General features: G+C 40.5%; 1 protein-coding gene and 1 non-coding gene across 2 annotated transcripts in view; one reads left to right on the forward strand and one right to left on the reverse strand.

The window, feature by feature from the left end:
• The first annotated feature begins 8081 nt into the window (after positions 1–8081).
• On the forward strand, positions 8082–8156 carry Trnat-ugu (transfer RNA threonine (anticodon UGU)). The gene has a single exon. It is a non-coding gene; the product is annotated as a tRNA-Thr (tRNA).
• Positions 8157–11528: 3372 nt separating this feature from the next.
• The window catches only part of LOC126183697 (homeobox protein engrailed-like ceh-16), a 182634-nt gene continuing 175560 nt past the window's right edge, over positions 11529–18602 (reverse strand). The window contains exon 5 of the mRNA XM_049925879.1: positions 11529–11838. Within this exon, the coding sequence (XP_049781836.1) occupies positions 11658–11838 (181 nt within the window). The 3' untranslated portion in view covers positions 11529–11657. The remainder of the gene's footprint in view (positions 11839–18602) is intronic.

Genomic DNA, 18602 nt, shown 5'->3' on the forward strand with positions numbered 1-18602 from the left:
ACCGTGATTCGTCACTCCACACGACGTTTTTCCGCTGTTCAATCGTCCAATGTTTACGCTCCTTACACCAAGTGAGGCGTCGTTTGGCATTTACCGGCGTGATGTGTGGCTTATCAGCAGTCGCTTTACCATGAAATCCAAGTTTTATCATCTCCCGCCTAACTGTCATAGTACTTGCAGTAGATCTAATGCAGTTTTGAATTTCTGTGTAATGGTCTCTATAGATGTCTGCCTATTACACATTACGACCTGTTCAAACGTCGGCTGTCACTATCAGTCAAAAGACGAGGTCGGCCTGTAGGTTTTTGTGCTGTATGTGTCTCTTCACGTTTCCACTTCACTATCAAATTGGAAACAGTGGACCTAGGGATGTTCAGGAGTGTGGAAATCTCGCGTACAGACGTATGACACAAGTGACTCCCAAACACCTGACTACGTTCGAAGTTCGTGAGTTCCGCGGAGCACCCCATTGTGCTCTCTCAAAATGTCTAATGACTACTGAGGTCGCTGATGTCGAGTACCTGGCAGTAGGTGGCAGCACAGTGCACCTAATATGAAAAAAGTGTGTTTTTGAGGGTGTCCGGATACTTTTGATCACATAGTGTACAAGTAAACGAATTACCACTTGATTTGACTTATTTGCCTCTCTTTTGTACTTAAGGACGAGCGGGCGCCAGACCGAACCAGAGAGCTTGTACCATTTCCTAACTCGTACAAATTACGCCACAAAGAGGTAATAGGCCCAACAATAAGCAACGTCAAGAAAGCTGCAGAACGAAGAAAGAATTTGCAACATGCTAAGGTAAACGTCAAAAAGCTATGCACTGGTCAGAAAGTACTTGTGGAACTCCACCCTTTGTCTCATAAAAATAAGCATCTGTGTCATAATTTTTTCTTGATGTGCAATGGATCTTACAAAATTCATCGAATAGCACATGAAAACGCAGTAGAAGTGGAAACAGTATCTACTAAAAGGAGCAAAGAACTCCATCACGTGTCTTATATCAACCCATTTGTGGAATAGTGATTTTTAAATTTTGCTCAGAGATCGTAGTCTTAAAAACTACCCTGAACTGTATGTTGCACATCTCCGACACGTTGTGTCCTTTACGATGTTTTGTGATCATTTGGTTTTTGATCTGCAGCGTATGACATACGAGAGCGTTATTGAAGTATGTACTTTTTTCTTTTGTAACTAACTACACACCTTTTTGTTTTTAGGTCAGATAACATATTAAAACGAATTTGGCAACTATACATATATCCGAGATTTATGAGACACTGTTGCATATAGGCTGCAAGGTAAATGTCATGACAAATAAAAGAACTATGAATTTGGCTGTAGGAAGATAGTAAGCTGAAAAGATAGTAGGTGTACCTAGAAATATGAAATCAATGAGTACTAAGAAATGGGAGTAGTAAAAAGTGTCAGTAGGCAGATTAAATAATATTGCATATAAGCTGTGGTTGCAGAAAAATATTGACTGTAATGTGGAAATATAAATGAGTCCTGGATAGTTGAATAATGACTATATGTTGTGGTTATTATGATGTGATAATGAAATTCAGACAAATTCACTTTTTTGAGGGTGAATTGACATGAGAAGTATTATTACGGGAATATCCTGTTTTTGACAGGTAAACGAAGATAAAAGATATTATGATAAAAGTATGAGGTTTCAGCGAACATATAGTATGCTTACAGTACAAAAGTTAGACATTTGATCAGTTTAATAGAGTAGTACATAACACTGAGATAAAACATCACACAAACTGACTGAGACTTTAACTTTGAAGTGTGCTTAATCCTTTATTGCGTTTCCGTTACATGAAGCATGTTACATTTGTCTGTGTGTCCCTTGTTCCTGGTCTATACATCTTCCGCTTACGTTAAGTGTATGTTTTTCATGTATGCATTTTATGACTGCTGTTTCTATGTTTTGCATGCTAGTTCTGTGTAACTAGACGTTTTCTAAGTGATTAGGTAACATAAGATGTATTATCTAGTGCATACTAGATTTTCTTTTATATTATCATGGCCATTTATCACTACTGAAAGATAATGATCTTTTGTCAGTTGCTGCTCTTATTAAAACTTGACTTTTGTATTTTGCACAATTCGTTGTGTATGTATGTGTTTTCTGGTCATGTTGATTACTGCAGTCTACAGATATTCATGGTTTGTACATAAGCTTTATCTAACATTTTCATACAACTCTCTTGTACTATTTCACATATTTGCTAGGAAGAAGTTCATTTCTTTGTGAGACAATATTGCAAATGTAATTCATATTTTTTAACGTATTGTAAAAACGACAAATTCAATGAAGTTGCCAGGGATTTAACTGATTTTTGCACTCTCTTCAAGGAAATAATACTACTGAGTGTGACGATATCTATGAGGCTTGAACTCGACATAATACTTGTCAGTGTGAAGCTACTTTACTGAGTTTTCTCATATTTGATTCTACATTTACCACCAATGCTCAGTGGGTTATCAGTGATGGGCAGTCAGTAGCCTTACAGAGTCTGCCTCTGATACAGCTTTATCAGTGTTTCAAGAAATGTGTCAATATTGCGCTAGTTGCATTCTATTTCTTAGCCATAGGATTTATGACAAGAGACATTAACAGTATCTTCGTTGGTGCTAAGTCATGCGACATTTTGCCTTTAAGTTCATTCACATACTAGCCTCAGAATTAATGATATGAGAAATTAAAGCAAATCTTCGATGGTTATTAATGATGGAATATTTCCTTAGAATCTACAGCACTCGGCAAATTGTATGTGCTCTTCCTCCCTGTGCAAAGACAACCTTCATATGTAAAACACCGTTCAGAGCATTATTTTGTACATTTTGTAACCTAAATCAATGCAGTAATATTTATAGCTGTAACTTATTGTATTCACTTCTTTGTAATTTTCTTAAAAATTTCATTGTCCTTGCCTTACCAAGCCTACGACAATCCCTACGAAATTTAGCGCACTGCATGAGCAGTGAATAAAATCCTTAATTCAGTGGCTGAATTACTAGTCAGTCAATTGAACAGCGCTGGGTCATTCTTATTTGAGGCTCTGTAGCGAGCAGTTGAGTTTTTCAAAGGGTGAAATCTGTTTTTTTTTTTTTTTTTTTAATCTGGGAGAAGCTATATGGAATACTTTATTATGGAGAGGAAAACACATTTATAACACATGTTTGTTTGTCAGCACTATTAACCGAAGGAAGTCTTTGTCCCTCAGATAACTAATAACGTTCATGATTAGAGTTATTTTGATCTCTTTGTTTTTTATTATCTCACAAATAACTCAATTGGCTGAACTTTGTAATGAGAGAATTTTGTAATTGTAGAGTCCTCTTATGTTTTGCAGGTTTTTGTCAATAGTCAGAGTTTAATTTCTCAAGAACGATTTGTTTCTGACACACCAGAAAAATTAGAGTAGATTTTTCCTTTAGCTCCTTCATCTGCTAATTTCTATTTCCTTTCGAGAACGTCGGCACAGAAGACACAAAACAGAATGCTGAGCAAGAGGTAAGTCACTTTTATTTCAGGGCAGATGTAACCTTGTGTTCTGAGCAAACAGTGTGTCGCCGGGATTGACAGGTGTCTTGCTAGCAAGTAGATTAGTTTTTCAGTGTTGGTTATTTAAAACAGTTATTTTATTCCGAGTAGAGCTGTTACTTATTTTTGTGGCTATTGTAAGTCAAACATTGCACCACATGTTAGGCACCGTTCATAATGTACTTCGGCACTAAGTTTCAGTTATACAGTTCTTATTGGGCCCACAATTAGTTTCTTTTGGCATTTAATGAGATTCATTTTCTTTATTTCAGATTTTGCTTTTCATGAAGTTTAAAGTTTCGATTCACGACACTGTTCACATGTGCACCACAGAGTCAACCAACAGTCAGTTATGCTCAGCAACTGAATACGATATCTAAAGTGCACGTTACGTGAGAAGAAAGTTTTGGAAAACAAAATATTTAGTATTTACACATATAGACAATAATTACATAGAAAACTTACGCCACTTAAAATATTAAGGAGTTACCAGTAGAAGTTGAAACATTACCACTGCAAAAGTTCAGAGGTTTTTAAGTTATAACTATTGCAGTTATTCATAATTTGAGTAGCTACCACTTTCGGTTGAGTAAGCAATTAAGTGTTTATTTCTCCGATTATACAACCTCAAATGCCATTGGTACAATATTCCGATTATACTGTATGTGTATATGAAGGGCTTATTTCAATAGTGGTACAAGTCCATTTTTGTTAATTGTGAGATACAGAGTCCTAAAGTTAAATGAGCTCTGAAAAATCTGCAGATGAGATACCAGAAATATTGAAGCATATGGCTTCTTGCTAGAGATGAACATGTCTTTCTGTTTGTCTGGATCATTAATTTCAGAAGCATTATAGACAGAAAAGTGGAGGTAATGGACTTATATTTCTGAGTGTGTGTGATTGATGGAATCTGTTCAGTCATGACAGAAGAATGATTATGATTTAATTAAAAGTAGTTATAAAAATAGCATTATTTTGTACATTTTATTTCTAGTTAAAGCAGAGTTTTTACCATTACGACAACACAAAGACCTCTAAGTGTACTACATTTTCATTTGTGCAAGGAAGTCATTTTTCGTAAGTATTAAACATTTTTGTAGTTGTATTGTCATATTTTATTGTTCTGACTAATAGAACAATTGAAGATTTTTTCCAAGTTCTATTGTTTACAAATATTATTTAAGTCATATAATTTCTGTCTACACCTCGATCTTCATGTGTGAAATATTCATAAATTTATGTGCAACTGCATTTTTGTCTTGTATTTTATGAATGTTATGTGTAAGGTACTTAATTTGAGAGCTTTTTACGACCTGAAATATATAAAAACTTACATCTAGCGTAGGACGCTGTGTTCACAATGGTTGCACACATGCATGCATGACTGGTGAGTGTTTTGGTTGCCATAGGAATGTTAGTTTTAGAGAGCTGTGTAGCTACAACGGTAGATCGTTTCACTGGGAAGAATATATTAGCGTAGGAGACTGCGAGCTGACTGAGTCTCCTACTTGTTATTTTAGAGCCTACGCCTGAAATGGAGAAATAATTGAACTTAAGGAACTTTTTGCGTAATAGAAATCAGTATGTTGTTCTCGGCGTCGAGAGACAAGTGTATCGTCAAGAGTAACCGAGGGAAGTGTAGTAGGACCGTTATTGTTTTCTATATACACAACTGATATGGCAGACAGGGTGGCAGTAATCTGCGGTTGTTTGCTGATGATGTTGGGGTGTACTGGTTGAGTGACTGTGACAGGATACAAGATGGCTTAGACAACATTTCTAGTTGATGTGATGAATGACAGCTGACCCTAAATATAGGAAAAAGTAGGTAAATGCAGATGAGTAGGGAAAAAATCCGTAACGTTCGAATACAGTGTTAATATTGTCCTGCTTGACGCAGTCACGTCGTTTCAGTATTTAGGTATAACGTTGCAAAGCGATATTAAATGGAACGAGCATGTGACGAATGTGCTATGGAAGGCGAATGGTTGTCTTCGGTGTATTGGGAGAATTTCGGGAAGTTTAGTTCATCTGTAAAGGAGAACGTATATATCATACTGGTGCGACCTATTCTTGAATATTGCTCAAGCGATTGGGATCCGCACTAGGTCGGAGTAAGGAAGCACCGAGACTGTTCTAGGCGGCCTGCTAGATATGTTACCGGCTGTTTATACCAACTCCCAAATCTTGCGGAGATGGTTCGGAAACTTAAATGGGAATCCCTGGAGGGAAAGCAACGTTCTTTCGAAAACACTATTGAGAAAATTTAAAGAACCGTAATTTGAAGCTGATGGCAGAACGATTCTACTGCTGCCAACGTTATTTACGCTTAAGGAGCACGAAGATGAGATACGAGAAATTAGGGCTCATATGGAAGCATGTAGATAATCGTTTTTCCCTAGCTCTGTTCGCGAGTGGAACAAGTAAAGAAATAACTAGGAGCGGTGCATAGTACTCTCTGACAGGCTTGCGAAGTATGTATGTAGATTTAGATGTAGAAGGACGAAGGGAAATGACAAACAACTATTGCCAGGTGGCCTATAACTGGAAAGGGAAGAAAGGGGAAATTGATAGCTTGCTTGTAATGTGTTTAAGGCGAAAAATATCGTGCATCAGATTAACCTTCTCGTCACTGATGTGAGGACAGATCCTTGTTTAGGTAAACTCAGACCACAGGTATTAAAAAAGGTATGACTAAACATTTCGAGCCTCGAACCACGGAAACAAAAACAAGCATATCGAAAAATATTCTGTGCCTGAATATAAGATGGTCTAAAATAAAATTTAGGAACTTTTGGTTCGCCGCATGTGTGTACGAGAGGACGTAATGATTCTGATGTTGTCAGAGAAAATAAATAATTATGGTTATTTAGACCAAATTAAGGATACTAGTCATGCAGACATTGATATCTTTACTGAATGTCGTCTAACTAATGGAACAGATATTTTGAATGTGGTAGGATACAGTTAGCATCAAATAACTATACATCAGATAGTAAAGAAAGGAGGCGTTCCCACTTACATTGGTAAAAAATACAAACAAATGTGAAATCACTTATACAGTTCGTAATTATCAGTATCTGAAAGCTTATGATACAGAAACATAAACTGATGGTAAGTTAATAGTAAAGGCGATAATATACAGGGATGCATATAGGAATTTCGAGTAATCCATGGAACAGATGGATCTTTGTTAAGCCATTGAACTCCTAATCAGAGTGAGGCACAACTAAATGCGGACTTAAATTTAAAATTTATAGAATATAGTTAAGTGGATTCACACTAAAGGCCCATTTAATCCGGTTTTCTTTGTACAGTTGGGACCCAGCTCTAGAGGAACTAGGACTGACAGTGGTAAGATTTTATAGACAGACACAAACACATTACACAACAGTAGTACAAATCCTGTAACTAATCTTCTCGCAAATTGTGATGCTCAAATACTTGAATGTTTTGTATTAAATGAGGGAAGACGTGTGCCTCGAAACATAATTTAGTTGATGTAAAGGGAAGCAGACACAATATTTGCTTAATATTATGAAAGTTTGCAATCCGTAGATTTAATCTTCTGACAGGATTCACTCCATCTATTCTTGTTGTTGTACCGAACTGAGCATGAGTAGAGTAATATACACCGATAAGTCAAACCATTATGACCACTGCCCACTGTGGCGTTGGATACCGCCTGGTGGCCATGAGGGCACGTGACGCTGTAACCAAAGAATGTAAGCAGAGGAGGCATGGACGGAGGATCATCCTAGGGAAGATATTAGCTGCAAATGGGGAAATCCGTTGAGATAAGCGACTTTGACAAAGGGAAGATAATTATTACGAAGAGCCTGTGAACGAGAATCTCGAAAACGGCGAAGCTGGTAGAATGTTCACGTGCTATTGTCGTGAGCATCTACGGAAACAAATAGGACACAAACTGCCACTACGCGCTAAATCGTTGGACGTCCACGACTGTTCACAGAGCGTGGGGTTCGCAGGCTTGTCTGCTGTGTAAAGTAGGGTAAATGGTGGTCTGTGGTATCTCGTACCAAAAGAGAACGACGCTGGTGCACGTACAAGTGTTTCGGAGCACACCGGTCATCGTACATTGCTGAACATGGAGCTCCCCTACATGCCCACATGTTCACCCATCGACATCGTCAGTTACGATTGCAATGGGCACGGGGTCATCGGGATTCGATCGTCGATCAATGTAAGTGTGTCGGCTTTTCAAGGGAATCACATTTTTAACTATATATGACGGTAGTATCTGTTCCCGAAAGAACAGTTACCGTCAATGACCATGCAGCTTTGCTAGAAATGAAATGATACTTAATTGGACACCCTAGCTGCAAGCAGGCGTTGATATACTTCATTGGGGACATGTTGAAAATGTGTGCCCCGACCGGGACTCGAACCCGGGATCTATTAGGCGCACTACGAATGTAGTGTTGTGGACATGTTGGGAATGTGGATCTCACAGGGAGCGTGCAAGGGATAAGTCCCTGCAGACGCACTATCCTCTGTGCCCGCGGTGGCTCAGATGGATAGAGCGTCTGCCATGTAAGCAGGAGATCCCGGGTTCGAGTCCCGGTCGGGGCACACATTTTCAACATGTCTCCAATGAAGTATATCAACGCCTGCTTGCAGCTAGGGTGTCCAATTAAGTATCATTTCAAATCACATTTTTGCTACACTAGGTCGATGGTCGTCTCCACAAACGCCGTCATCGAGGTGAACGGCGGCTCGAAACGTACTGAGCGCCACGAACGCAGGCTGATGGGAGCATTATTATGCTACGGGAGACATTCTCCTGCGCTCGCGTGGGACCTGTGGTAGTAATCGAAGACACGTTGACAGCTGCGAACCACTTGCATTCCTCCATACTTGATGTCTCCCCCGGCGGCTATGTGCCTCGGAGGCAGAACCGTGCTACAGTGGTTCTAGGAGCATTGTACTGAACTCATGTTGATTCTCGGCGACCAAATTCGGCTAATGTAGTTCGTATGGAACCCAGCTGGGTCGCTATCGGGTGCCGTCACGGCGCACGCAAATCAGCGGTGCGTTATTTACGCGACTTACATGCATGTGCCTAGACATCTAATGCCACATGTCTCCACATACCTACCGACAAACTGTCAGATCCCTGATTCGCAGAATCAGTGATGTATTCCGTTCCAAAACAGGTTATTAAGCAGGTTATCATAATGTTTTGGCTGATCAATATAAAAAAAAAGAAAAAAAAGCAACGCACACAGATGAAGTGAGTTTCGAAAGTTTCGACGGCTTCTGAAAAGTAGCACATTATTGAAGATGACACATTACACAACCAAATTGAGTAATTGTTCTACAAACCAAGGAAATTAGTGATCAAGGCAAAAAGGCGTAGCCCTCATTTTTAACCATTACTGCTATTATGTAATAGTTTTAGATACATAATGAAAATAAAGTCTTGAAGTTGATGGCAGATGTATACTGAAATTTCTTCGAACGAGTAATTTGAGAAGAATTTATTTTTTGCTCGGAAATAATTCTTATAATCTTTTTGAATCCACGGCTACTGTTGAACATCACAAAACAAAGGATGGTTACAGTCCCTGCAGATATTTTCTTATGTGACTTATAAAGAAGCGGATTTCTTTGTTTTAGTGTATTAGCTGTTTCAAGTGTATACTAGCGATTTGAGTGATCCGATAGCAGGTGGTCCACGCATGCCATCCTCTGTGGTTTTATGTTTCCCGCATACGTTGGTTAGTGTAAGAAGTGTTGCCTCGTCAATGCTGCCCGCTGTCCAAAGGGGAAGTGCACGTTCAAGCGAACCTCCACCAAGCTGAGCCACAATCTGCTGAGTTTTCCTCCTGGTTCCGCTCTGACAAGGTCGCGTGGCTGTCTGTCTGTAGTACGAGTCAGGTCTTTCAGTCAAACAGATAACAGCTCCAATGTGGTCCAGCGAAGACAACACCCATATTATACATATCTATGGCGAGACGTACCACAATGCAGCTGAGGCCAGAACCCTGTTCATGTTTTAGACGTCCAGGGATGCATTTAAGAACCGTCGGAGCTTTCTGGGTACAACGTGTCGTGGAAAGACAAATCCGCGACCCACACGATGTTGCCCGGAGCGTTAATGAGTCTTTTGAGAACATCCTACGCACGGTAAAAGTAGCTTAAATGAAAATAACGCGTACTTACATTGTAGCATAAACGAAAGTGTTATCGTGGTAATGCATTTAGTCTGCGGTATTATTTATACATGTAATAATAAAAAAATAATAATACTGTTATGGCCAACATTATTATTATTAAAGTCATGAGATCTCGCCGAATAATACCTATTTCTCATCGTAATTAGGACAAAGAAGAGCTACAGCGGACCTGGGGATATCAAGGTCTTCGGTACAAAGGATTCTGGAGGAAAAATGGCACCCATTTAAGCTGCACCTACACCAACAGCTATACGGAAATAAATTCCAAAATAGGATATCGTTCTCCATATGTTTCGTAAATAGACAAGTGGAAGATTTTTTGAGCACCAACGGGTTCCCTACACGGTATTAGGCACTGTGCTGTGCTTCTTTGTTTCCATATTTTTATCCAACCCCCGTAACAGTACACTCATACTGATATTGCTGGTATTATATCATAAACTGTGCCTTATATTCTCCTTATGAAGTGTGATGAATGTCCCCTGTAAGCCTCAGTATTTCATATACCTGTACGCAATATCTATACTGGAATTCAAACAATTTCAGGATGCAGTTTACACGGGACGATCCAAATGTTTCCTTTTGAGGGCGTTGTTGCAACGGATATCCAACGTAGCGTGACTACATTGATTGCATGTAAGCACCGACATGTACGCGTAGATAAGGGATTATTTTGGCATTACTGTCTTTCCTACGCGCGTGCGGTAAATGCGGAAACGTGAACTATGGCGGCGTTATTACCATATGTATCCAAACAGGACCAACGTGCTATTATTCTTTTCTCGGCTGCCGAAGAAAAAACCAAGGTAGGCATCTATCGGAGAATAAAGACTGTATACGGGCCAACACGTCTGCTGGAAATCACCGTTGAAGAGCGGTACACCAAGATCCGTGCAGCTCGCAATTCTACACAAGAAGCCTGTCCATTTGTGACCCTGTTTTACCCATTATTTATTTCAATGTACCTGGTGTCTCCATCACTTGGGGACGTTACTGTGTAACGCTGGAGAAATTACGACGTGCATTTAAGGCGAAACGTCTGGGAAAACGGCGACATGGGGTGCTGCTGCTTCATCATAACGTACGTCCCGATATCGCAAATGTCCTAACGCAGAAATTACGGCAACTGAAGTGGGATATACTCAAACAAAGGCCCTATAGTCTTGCCTTGAAGGGTCGACGATTCCTGTCGGACGGGGACGTGCAGCAGGCATTTACAGACTTCTTCACGCTCTGGTGCGTGGGATGATTGTGTCATTGTTCGCTGGAATTTTGCCTGCTTGACATATCTATTTTGGACTGTACGGCCTTCGAACGGAAACTTTTTGATACCACTTATAAAAGAGCGGTTCTAGGCGCTTCAGTCTGGAACCGCACGACCGCTACGGTCGCAGGTTCGAATCCTGCCTCGAGCATGGATGTGTGTGATGTCGTTAGGTTAGTTAGGTTTAAGTAGTTCTAAGTTCTGGGGGACTGATGGCCTCAGAATTTAAGTCCCATAGTGCTGACAGCCATTTGAACCAACCCTTATAAAACAGTATCTTTTCAAGCGGGATTTGAATGAAACAAGTAAATATAATTAACAAACACTGCATTACTGCAATCGACGATTTCGACCAGAGATGTAGTCGCAGTTTTCTGTTAGTAAAGACCTCAAGTTCCTTACATTGTTGATAAAAACACTAATTTTCTCAGTAAATTTGACTCATTCATTTTAATCCTGCTGCATGGGAAGCAGCAGTTGCGAAAGTCCGTTAAGGTTTCACTACTACTGAAGATGAATCATCTGCCACAGACAAGGAGTGGGTAACTATTTACAAAATCTGTCTCTCGCTGGTACACGAATTTATTTCTAATTCTACAGTGATACGTAAAAAAGAGTGTGAAGAGGCTGCTAGAAGGTGATCTGCGCTGAGCCGTGTTGCGCGGCGCCGAAGTGTGCCGGGTGCAGCAGCGGCGGAAAGCCATGTGTGGGCGGCGGGGGTGGCGGAGGCGGCGGCGGTGGCGGCGGCGGCGGTGGTGGTGGTAGCGTCGCAGGCGTGGGCACTGGCGCACCCCCACACCAGTTGAAAAGCCTGCAATCACAACAAAACGGTCCTACAGAGTCCAGATTACTTGGCTTAAGGTCTTCATGTATGCCCTACTTCTCTTTCATTGTGAACTGTATGCAAGAATGATTGGCTGTGCAGTTCGAGATTGTAAAGTTAGTGATCTCCGAAACACTAAACCTCGAAAACGTTGAGCAATCCCACACATTGTGCTTCGCCATGTCCGCGTTGCTACATCTAGAAAAATAGGAATTGTTTTCGGAAGGCGAGACATAACTCCTATTTTGCGACTACCGAAGAAGATAAAGGAGCTCCTGCGATCGGTTAAGGAAAGTCTCTACGCTAGGGTACCTCGAATCTAGAACTTGAAAAGCCAACCATTTCTGAACTACTCCTCACAAATAAACGCAGTATAATGTTTGATGAAACGAAAATCTTGTCCCATATTCTACACACTGGGAAGAGCACTACAGTGTAGAACATTAGAGTACCAACGGGAAAATGTGACGTATGTCAGCCACAGCTAAAGCAATTATACATAATTGTTAGTCAATCTATACAGTATCACAAGGTGTTTACATATATATGTCAAAACATTTAAAACAGAAAACGGAATGAAAAGTCCATAGGTTGCAGTAGATGTATTTGTTAAAGTTGATTAGAGACTTACGCGACTGGTTTCGCAACTTTTAAATTGCATCGTCTGGTATACATCCGTACAGAAATTTTTCTAAAATTAATACTTTGATAATGGGGAATTAAAATTAATCTGAGATGTTTTCAAAGTTCGGAGTGATTAGATTTAAATAAGGAAGAAAATATTGTGCACCTGGTTAGGAAATTAAGTATGGATCTCAAACGCCCCAGAAAGAATGGGCCTACTCGTGTACAATAAATAAGATTTTAATTTCATACCAAAAAATTATTGCTTACAATGCTATATCGTATGGTATAGCGAGTTATTACGAAGTACCGCGGAGTAACATTTGGCGTGGCTAGGTAAAGTTTTCAGCTTTCTTCAGTTGGAAAAACCATCATCAGTGATGAATGACCAGTCTATAAAAGTGAAGGAATGAAATTAGGAATCAGAAGCTGATCCGCGTCAAAATCAATGTCTTCTTTATTTACCGCTTCACTGTCTTTTACTCAGCGACCATTTTCTGATTCCTAATTTCATTCCTTTTTCTGTTTAAAAAGTTTTAACACCTGTGGTACATTGTATGAATGGTCAATTTGCGAATTTGGCAGAGCACTTAAAAAATGCAACAGGCCTGTTAAAGAGAATGCTTACACTGCGCTTGTCCCATTTTCCGGAGTACTGCTGCGCTGTGTGGGATCCGCATCAGATAGGATTACGGAGGACATCGAAAAAGTCTCGTTTTGTATCATCGCGGAACAGGGGAGAGAGTGGCACAGATATGATATACGAATTGGGGTGGCAATCATTAAAATAAAGGCGTTTTGCGTTGCGGCAAAACCAGAGTGAAATTTCAGTCACCAGCTTTCTCCTCAGAGTGTGAAAATATTACGTTGGCGCCAACATACATAGGGAGAAATGATCATCATAATGATATAAGAGAAATCAGAGCTCGCACAGAAAGATTTAAGTGTTCGTTTTTTCCTCGCTCTGTTCGAATGTGAACGGTAGAGAAGTAGCATAAAGGTGGTTCGATGAACCTTCTAATAGACATTTTATTGTATTGCAGAGTAATCATGTAAATCTGGATTTAGATGCAGAGACCCATACCAAATAGGACTAACAGGGAACATCGAACATATACAAGGAAGGGCCAGATGAACGGCCACAGCTCTGTTTTAACCATGAGAGAGCATAATGTAAGCGGTGAACAACACGAACTGGTAGACTCTCGAAAACGAGCAACTATCCCGAGAAAGCTTACGTGCAACATTTCAAGAATCAGAGATAGTTGAATAATCTAGTCATATTCTTCAGTCCCCTACGTATCGCTCCAATAGACAGGATTAGACCAATCACAGCGCGCAAGCAGGCAGTTAAGAAGTCATTCTTCCGGCGCTTGGAATGGGAAGAAACACTAGCATGTGGTGGACTGTTAAGTACCCTCTGCCATGCACTTCACGGTTGTCTGCTAAATATGTATGTAGATATGGAGTGATATCCGGCAATACGTAAAAACGTATCCGCGAAACCTCATCAGGTTCATGAAGTGCTTCGGTTCGTCATCCAACTCCATCACATTTCCAATAGTAGATTTATCATGCATAAGTAATTGACCATTCATACAATGTACCACAGGTGTTAAAACTTTTAAAACAAAAAAAGGAATGAAATCAGGAATCAGAATATGGTCCTTGAGTGAAAGACAGTGAAGCGGTAAATAAAGAAGACATTGATTTTGACGCGGATCAGTTTCAACTTTCAATAAGGATAAATCTAGCAGTTAAAAAAAAAAAAGAAAAAAGAAAAAAAAACAGCACAGTGACACGATACCTTGAAGTTCAACTGGACGAAAGCGTAACTTTACACAACTCACTCAGAAAATCGCATACGAAGCAAGCAACATTATGCACATAGTTGCCCGCGCCTTCACAGCTAACTACAAGTTACCGCTATATGCGGTGAGGACCCAGCGCGATGCTATTTTCACGTCCACTGGAGCCTTCACAGCAAGTGTCTGGATGTGCAGACTTCAGTGCGAGTGGCACAAATAATTCGACGTTCACAGAGAGGTGTGCTCCTCAGACTAGCGTGGGGCTTTGGCATCACCGCCTACCGATGCTTTGCTGGTGATCGTCGGAAGCTACTCACCAGACATTGCGGAAAGATATCGTGCAGCCTACTACAGGTTACATCAAGCGGATTCGACAAAAATGCAACTAATCGTAGACCAGAGGGTAACAATTAAGGCCCAACTCCTGAACTGGAAAGTGAGTACAAGGTAGGACAAATGGACAGCAGTGAAGGGTCCAACTTTTCCATGCTTCCGAGAACGCCTGGGCGTTGATAATGTTAAGCAGAGTCCTGGAATGGAACATTACCTGACGAGACACGGCCCATATCCAGTTTACCTGTACAGCCTGAACAGGAAAGACGGTGACATGCGTCAGCGTGCTCATATGGGAACTCCCTATCCTTAACTGTGCCCCCCATTACGAAATTAGGGAACCATTAGAGACTAACCAATCAGTTTACAAAATTTTAAGACATTACGAGTGGAGGAAACTAACAGAAATTTCTTGGCATGAAAAATATGTTAGGATATAGCAATCACAAAATCCCTCCCATTCCGTACAACATCACCAAAGAAGTGTGAATGTGCTTAACGAAGTGCTAGCCAGTGCATTTATTGTTCGGAAGATGTGAATGTGAGTGTTGCGTTACAGAATGAGCATGTGCAACCAGGATCACAGCGCCGCAGTACCACATCAGCCCCACGACGGTGCAGCATCCAGTTCCACCACGGCGACGTTGACGAGGAAATGCGCGTCAGAGGGACGTGTTCAAAAATGGCTCTGAGCAGTATGGGACTTAACATCTGAGGTCGTAAGTCCCCTAGAACTTAAAACTACTTAAACCTAACTAACCTAAGGGCATCACACACATCCATGCCCGAGGCAGGATTCGAACCTGTGACCGCAGCGGTCGCGCGGTTCCAGACTGAAGCGCCTAGAACCGCTCGGTCACAACGGCCGGCAGAGGGACGTGTATACCACATCAAGTGTAACACACAGCCGTAAACAGTCACGATGTCTTTCCGAGACAGTTTTTCAAATACACTAAATAATTAAAGTAAAGGAAAATAAAGTGGTTAATACGGCAGAGATAGAACAGCGTCGTTCTCTGACGCCATTCCACAACGTATATGCGTTTATAAACAAATACACTCGTATCATCACGCAGTGATAGTAGTCACCCTGTTTCTCTCTGCCCGTAGAAGTCCTACTTAGAACCTGGTGTAAATGGTTTTTAGTATCAAATACTGTCTGACTAGAATTAATTTTTCTGTTTAAAATTTCATTTTCTGTATTTCTAGTCTATACATGTGCATATAGTCTCTCAACTAATATTGTTACTGATTCATAATAAATTTATGAATACATACACATTTCTTTTTTTATCTTTACTTAACCATTATTGTCATTACTAATATTACTGTCATTATTGTTATTGTTACTACTATTATTGCTACTTCTCCTATGTTACGTAATCAATGAAAAATGTGACACATACCAAAGTGTTATAAACACGACCCGTTATAGAGAGAAAGTAGACCTAAAGCTGAAATAAAATTTTAAAAAATTGGCATGTGGCTACCAGTCTTGCTGCAAACAAACTAGTCTTGCGACTAAAAATATAGAGGTTTGACAAGAATAAGGAAAGACCGTGAGAACTGCACGCTTCAATATAAATGTAGACGCTAACCAAGACCGCAGTAGTGTTGTTGTATTTGACAACGAATAGCACCTGCGCAATGTCCTCAAAGCGTTGAATGTATCAATAATGGTCATAACGGTGTTCTGTGCAGTTGTGTGTTCATAAGGTCAGGGCTAAGTGAGTTCGAACGTGAGCAAACTACTGTTGGACGTATGGTGGGCGTTACGACAACTAAGGTAGCTCACGTGTTTGGTGTTTCAAGAGGCATCATATCCAACATACAGGGAAAGTGAAAAAACGAAAAGCGTGAAAGATCATCATTGAAGAAGACTGTGACGAAAAACCAAAACAACATAGCTGGGAACTGCAGGGCGAGCTGGAATTCCAAAACCATTCATCTACATGGATACTCTGCAAATTTAAGTGTCTGGCTGTGGGTTCATCGAACCACCTTCTCAATTCTCAATTATTCCAATCTCGTATAGCGCGCGGAAAGAACGAACACCTATATCTTTCCGTACGAGCTCTGATTTTCCTTATTTTATCGTGGTGATCGTTTCTCCCTATGTAGGTCGGTGTCAACAAAATATTTTCGCATTCGAAGGAGAAAGTTGGTGATAGGAATTTCGTAAAAAGATATCGTCGCAAGAGAAAAACGCCTTTCTTTTAATGACGTCCAGCCCAAATCCTGTATTATTTCAGTGACACTCTCTCCCATATTTCGCGATTATAAGAAACGTGCTGCCCTTCTTTGAACTTTTTCGATATACTCCGTCAGTCCTATCTGGTAAGGATCCCACACCGCGCAACAGTATTCTAAAAGAGAACGGACAAGCCTAGTGTAGGCAGTCTCCTTAGTTTTCTAAGTGTCCTCCCAATAAAACGCAGTTTTTGTTTAGCCTTCCTCACAACATTTTCTATGTGTTCCTTCCAATTGAAGTTGTTCGTGAACGTAATTCCTACGTATTTAGTTGAATTTACGGCCTTTATATTTGACTGATTTATCGTGTAACCCAAGTTTAACGGATTCCTTTTAGCACTCATGTGGATGACGCCTCACTTTTCGTTATTGAGAGTCAACTGCAAATTTTCGCACCATTCAGATATCTTTACTAAATCGTTTTGCAGTTTGTTTTGATCTTCTGATGACTTCACTAGTCGATAAACGACAGCGTCATCTGCAAACAACCTAAGACAACTGCTCAGATTGTCTCCCAAATTCTTTATATAGATAAGGAACAGCAAACGGCCTATAACACTACCTCGGTGAACGCCAGAAATCACTTCTGTTTTACTCGATGATTTCCGCAATTACTAAGAACTGTGACCTGCCTGACAGGACGTCACGAATCCAGTCACATAACTGAGACGATATTCCATAAGCACGCAATTTCACTATAAGCCGCTTGTGTGGTGCAGTGCAAAAACCTTCTGGGAATCCATAAATACGGAATCGATCTGAAATCCCTTGTCAATAGCACTAAGCGCTTTATGCGAATAAAGAGCTAGTTGTGTTTCACAAGAACAATGTTTTCTAAATCCATGTTGACTGTGTGTCAGTAGACCGTTTTCTTCGAGGTAATTCATAATGTTCAAACACAATCTACATCTACATCTACATGGATACTCTGCAAATCACATTTAAGTGCCTGACAGAGGGTTCATCGAACCACCTTCACAATTCTCGGCCGGCCAATGTGGCCGAGTGGTTCTAGGCGCTTCAGTCTGGAACCGCGCGACCGCTACGGTCGCAGGTTCGAATCCTGCGTCGGGCAAGGATGTTTGTGATGTCCTTAGGTTAGTTAGGTTTAAGTAGTTCTAAGTTCTATGGGACTGATGACCTCAGAAGTTAAGTCCCATAGTGCTCAGAGCCATTTGAACCATTTTTCACAATTCTCTATTATTCCAATCTCGTATAGCGCGCGGAAAGAATGAACACCTGTATCTTTCCGTACGAGCTCTGATTTCCCTTATTTTATCTTGGTGATCGTTCCTCCCTATGTAGGTCGGTGTCAACAAAATGTTTTCCCATTCAGAGGAGAAAGTTGGTGATTGGAATTTCATGAGAAGCTTCCGTCGCAACGAAAAACGCCTTTCTTTTAATGATGTCCAGCCCAAATCCTGTATCATTTCTGTGACAGTCTCTCCCATATTTCGCGATAATACAAAACTTGCTGCCTTTCTTTGAACTTTTTCGGTGTACTCCGTCAGTCCTATCTGATAAGGATCCCATACCGCGCAGCAGTATTCTAAAACAGGACGGATAAGCGTTGTGTAGGCAGTCTCATTAGTAGGTCTGTTACATTTTATAAGTGTCCTGCCAATAAAACGCGGTCTTTGGTTAGCCTTACCCATAACGTTTTCTATGTGTTCCTTCCAATTTAAGTCGTTCGTTATTGTAATACCTAGGTATTTAGTTGAATTTACGGCTTTTAGA

The sequence above is a fragment of the Schistocerca cancellata genome, chromosome 4 (genome assembly GCF_023864275.1).
Source record: "Schistocerca cancellata isolate TAMUIC-IGC-003103 chromosome 4, iqSchCanc2.1, whole genome shotgun sequence".
NCBI lineage: Eukaryota > Metazoa > Arthropoda > Insecta > Orthoptera > Acrididae > Schistocerca > Schistocerca cancellata.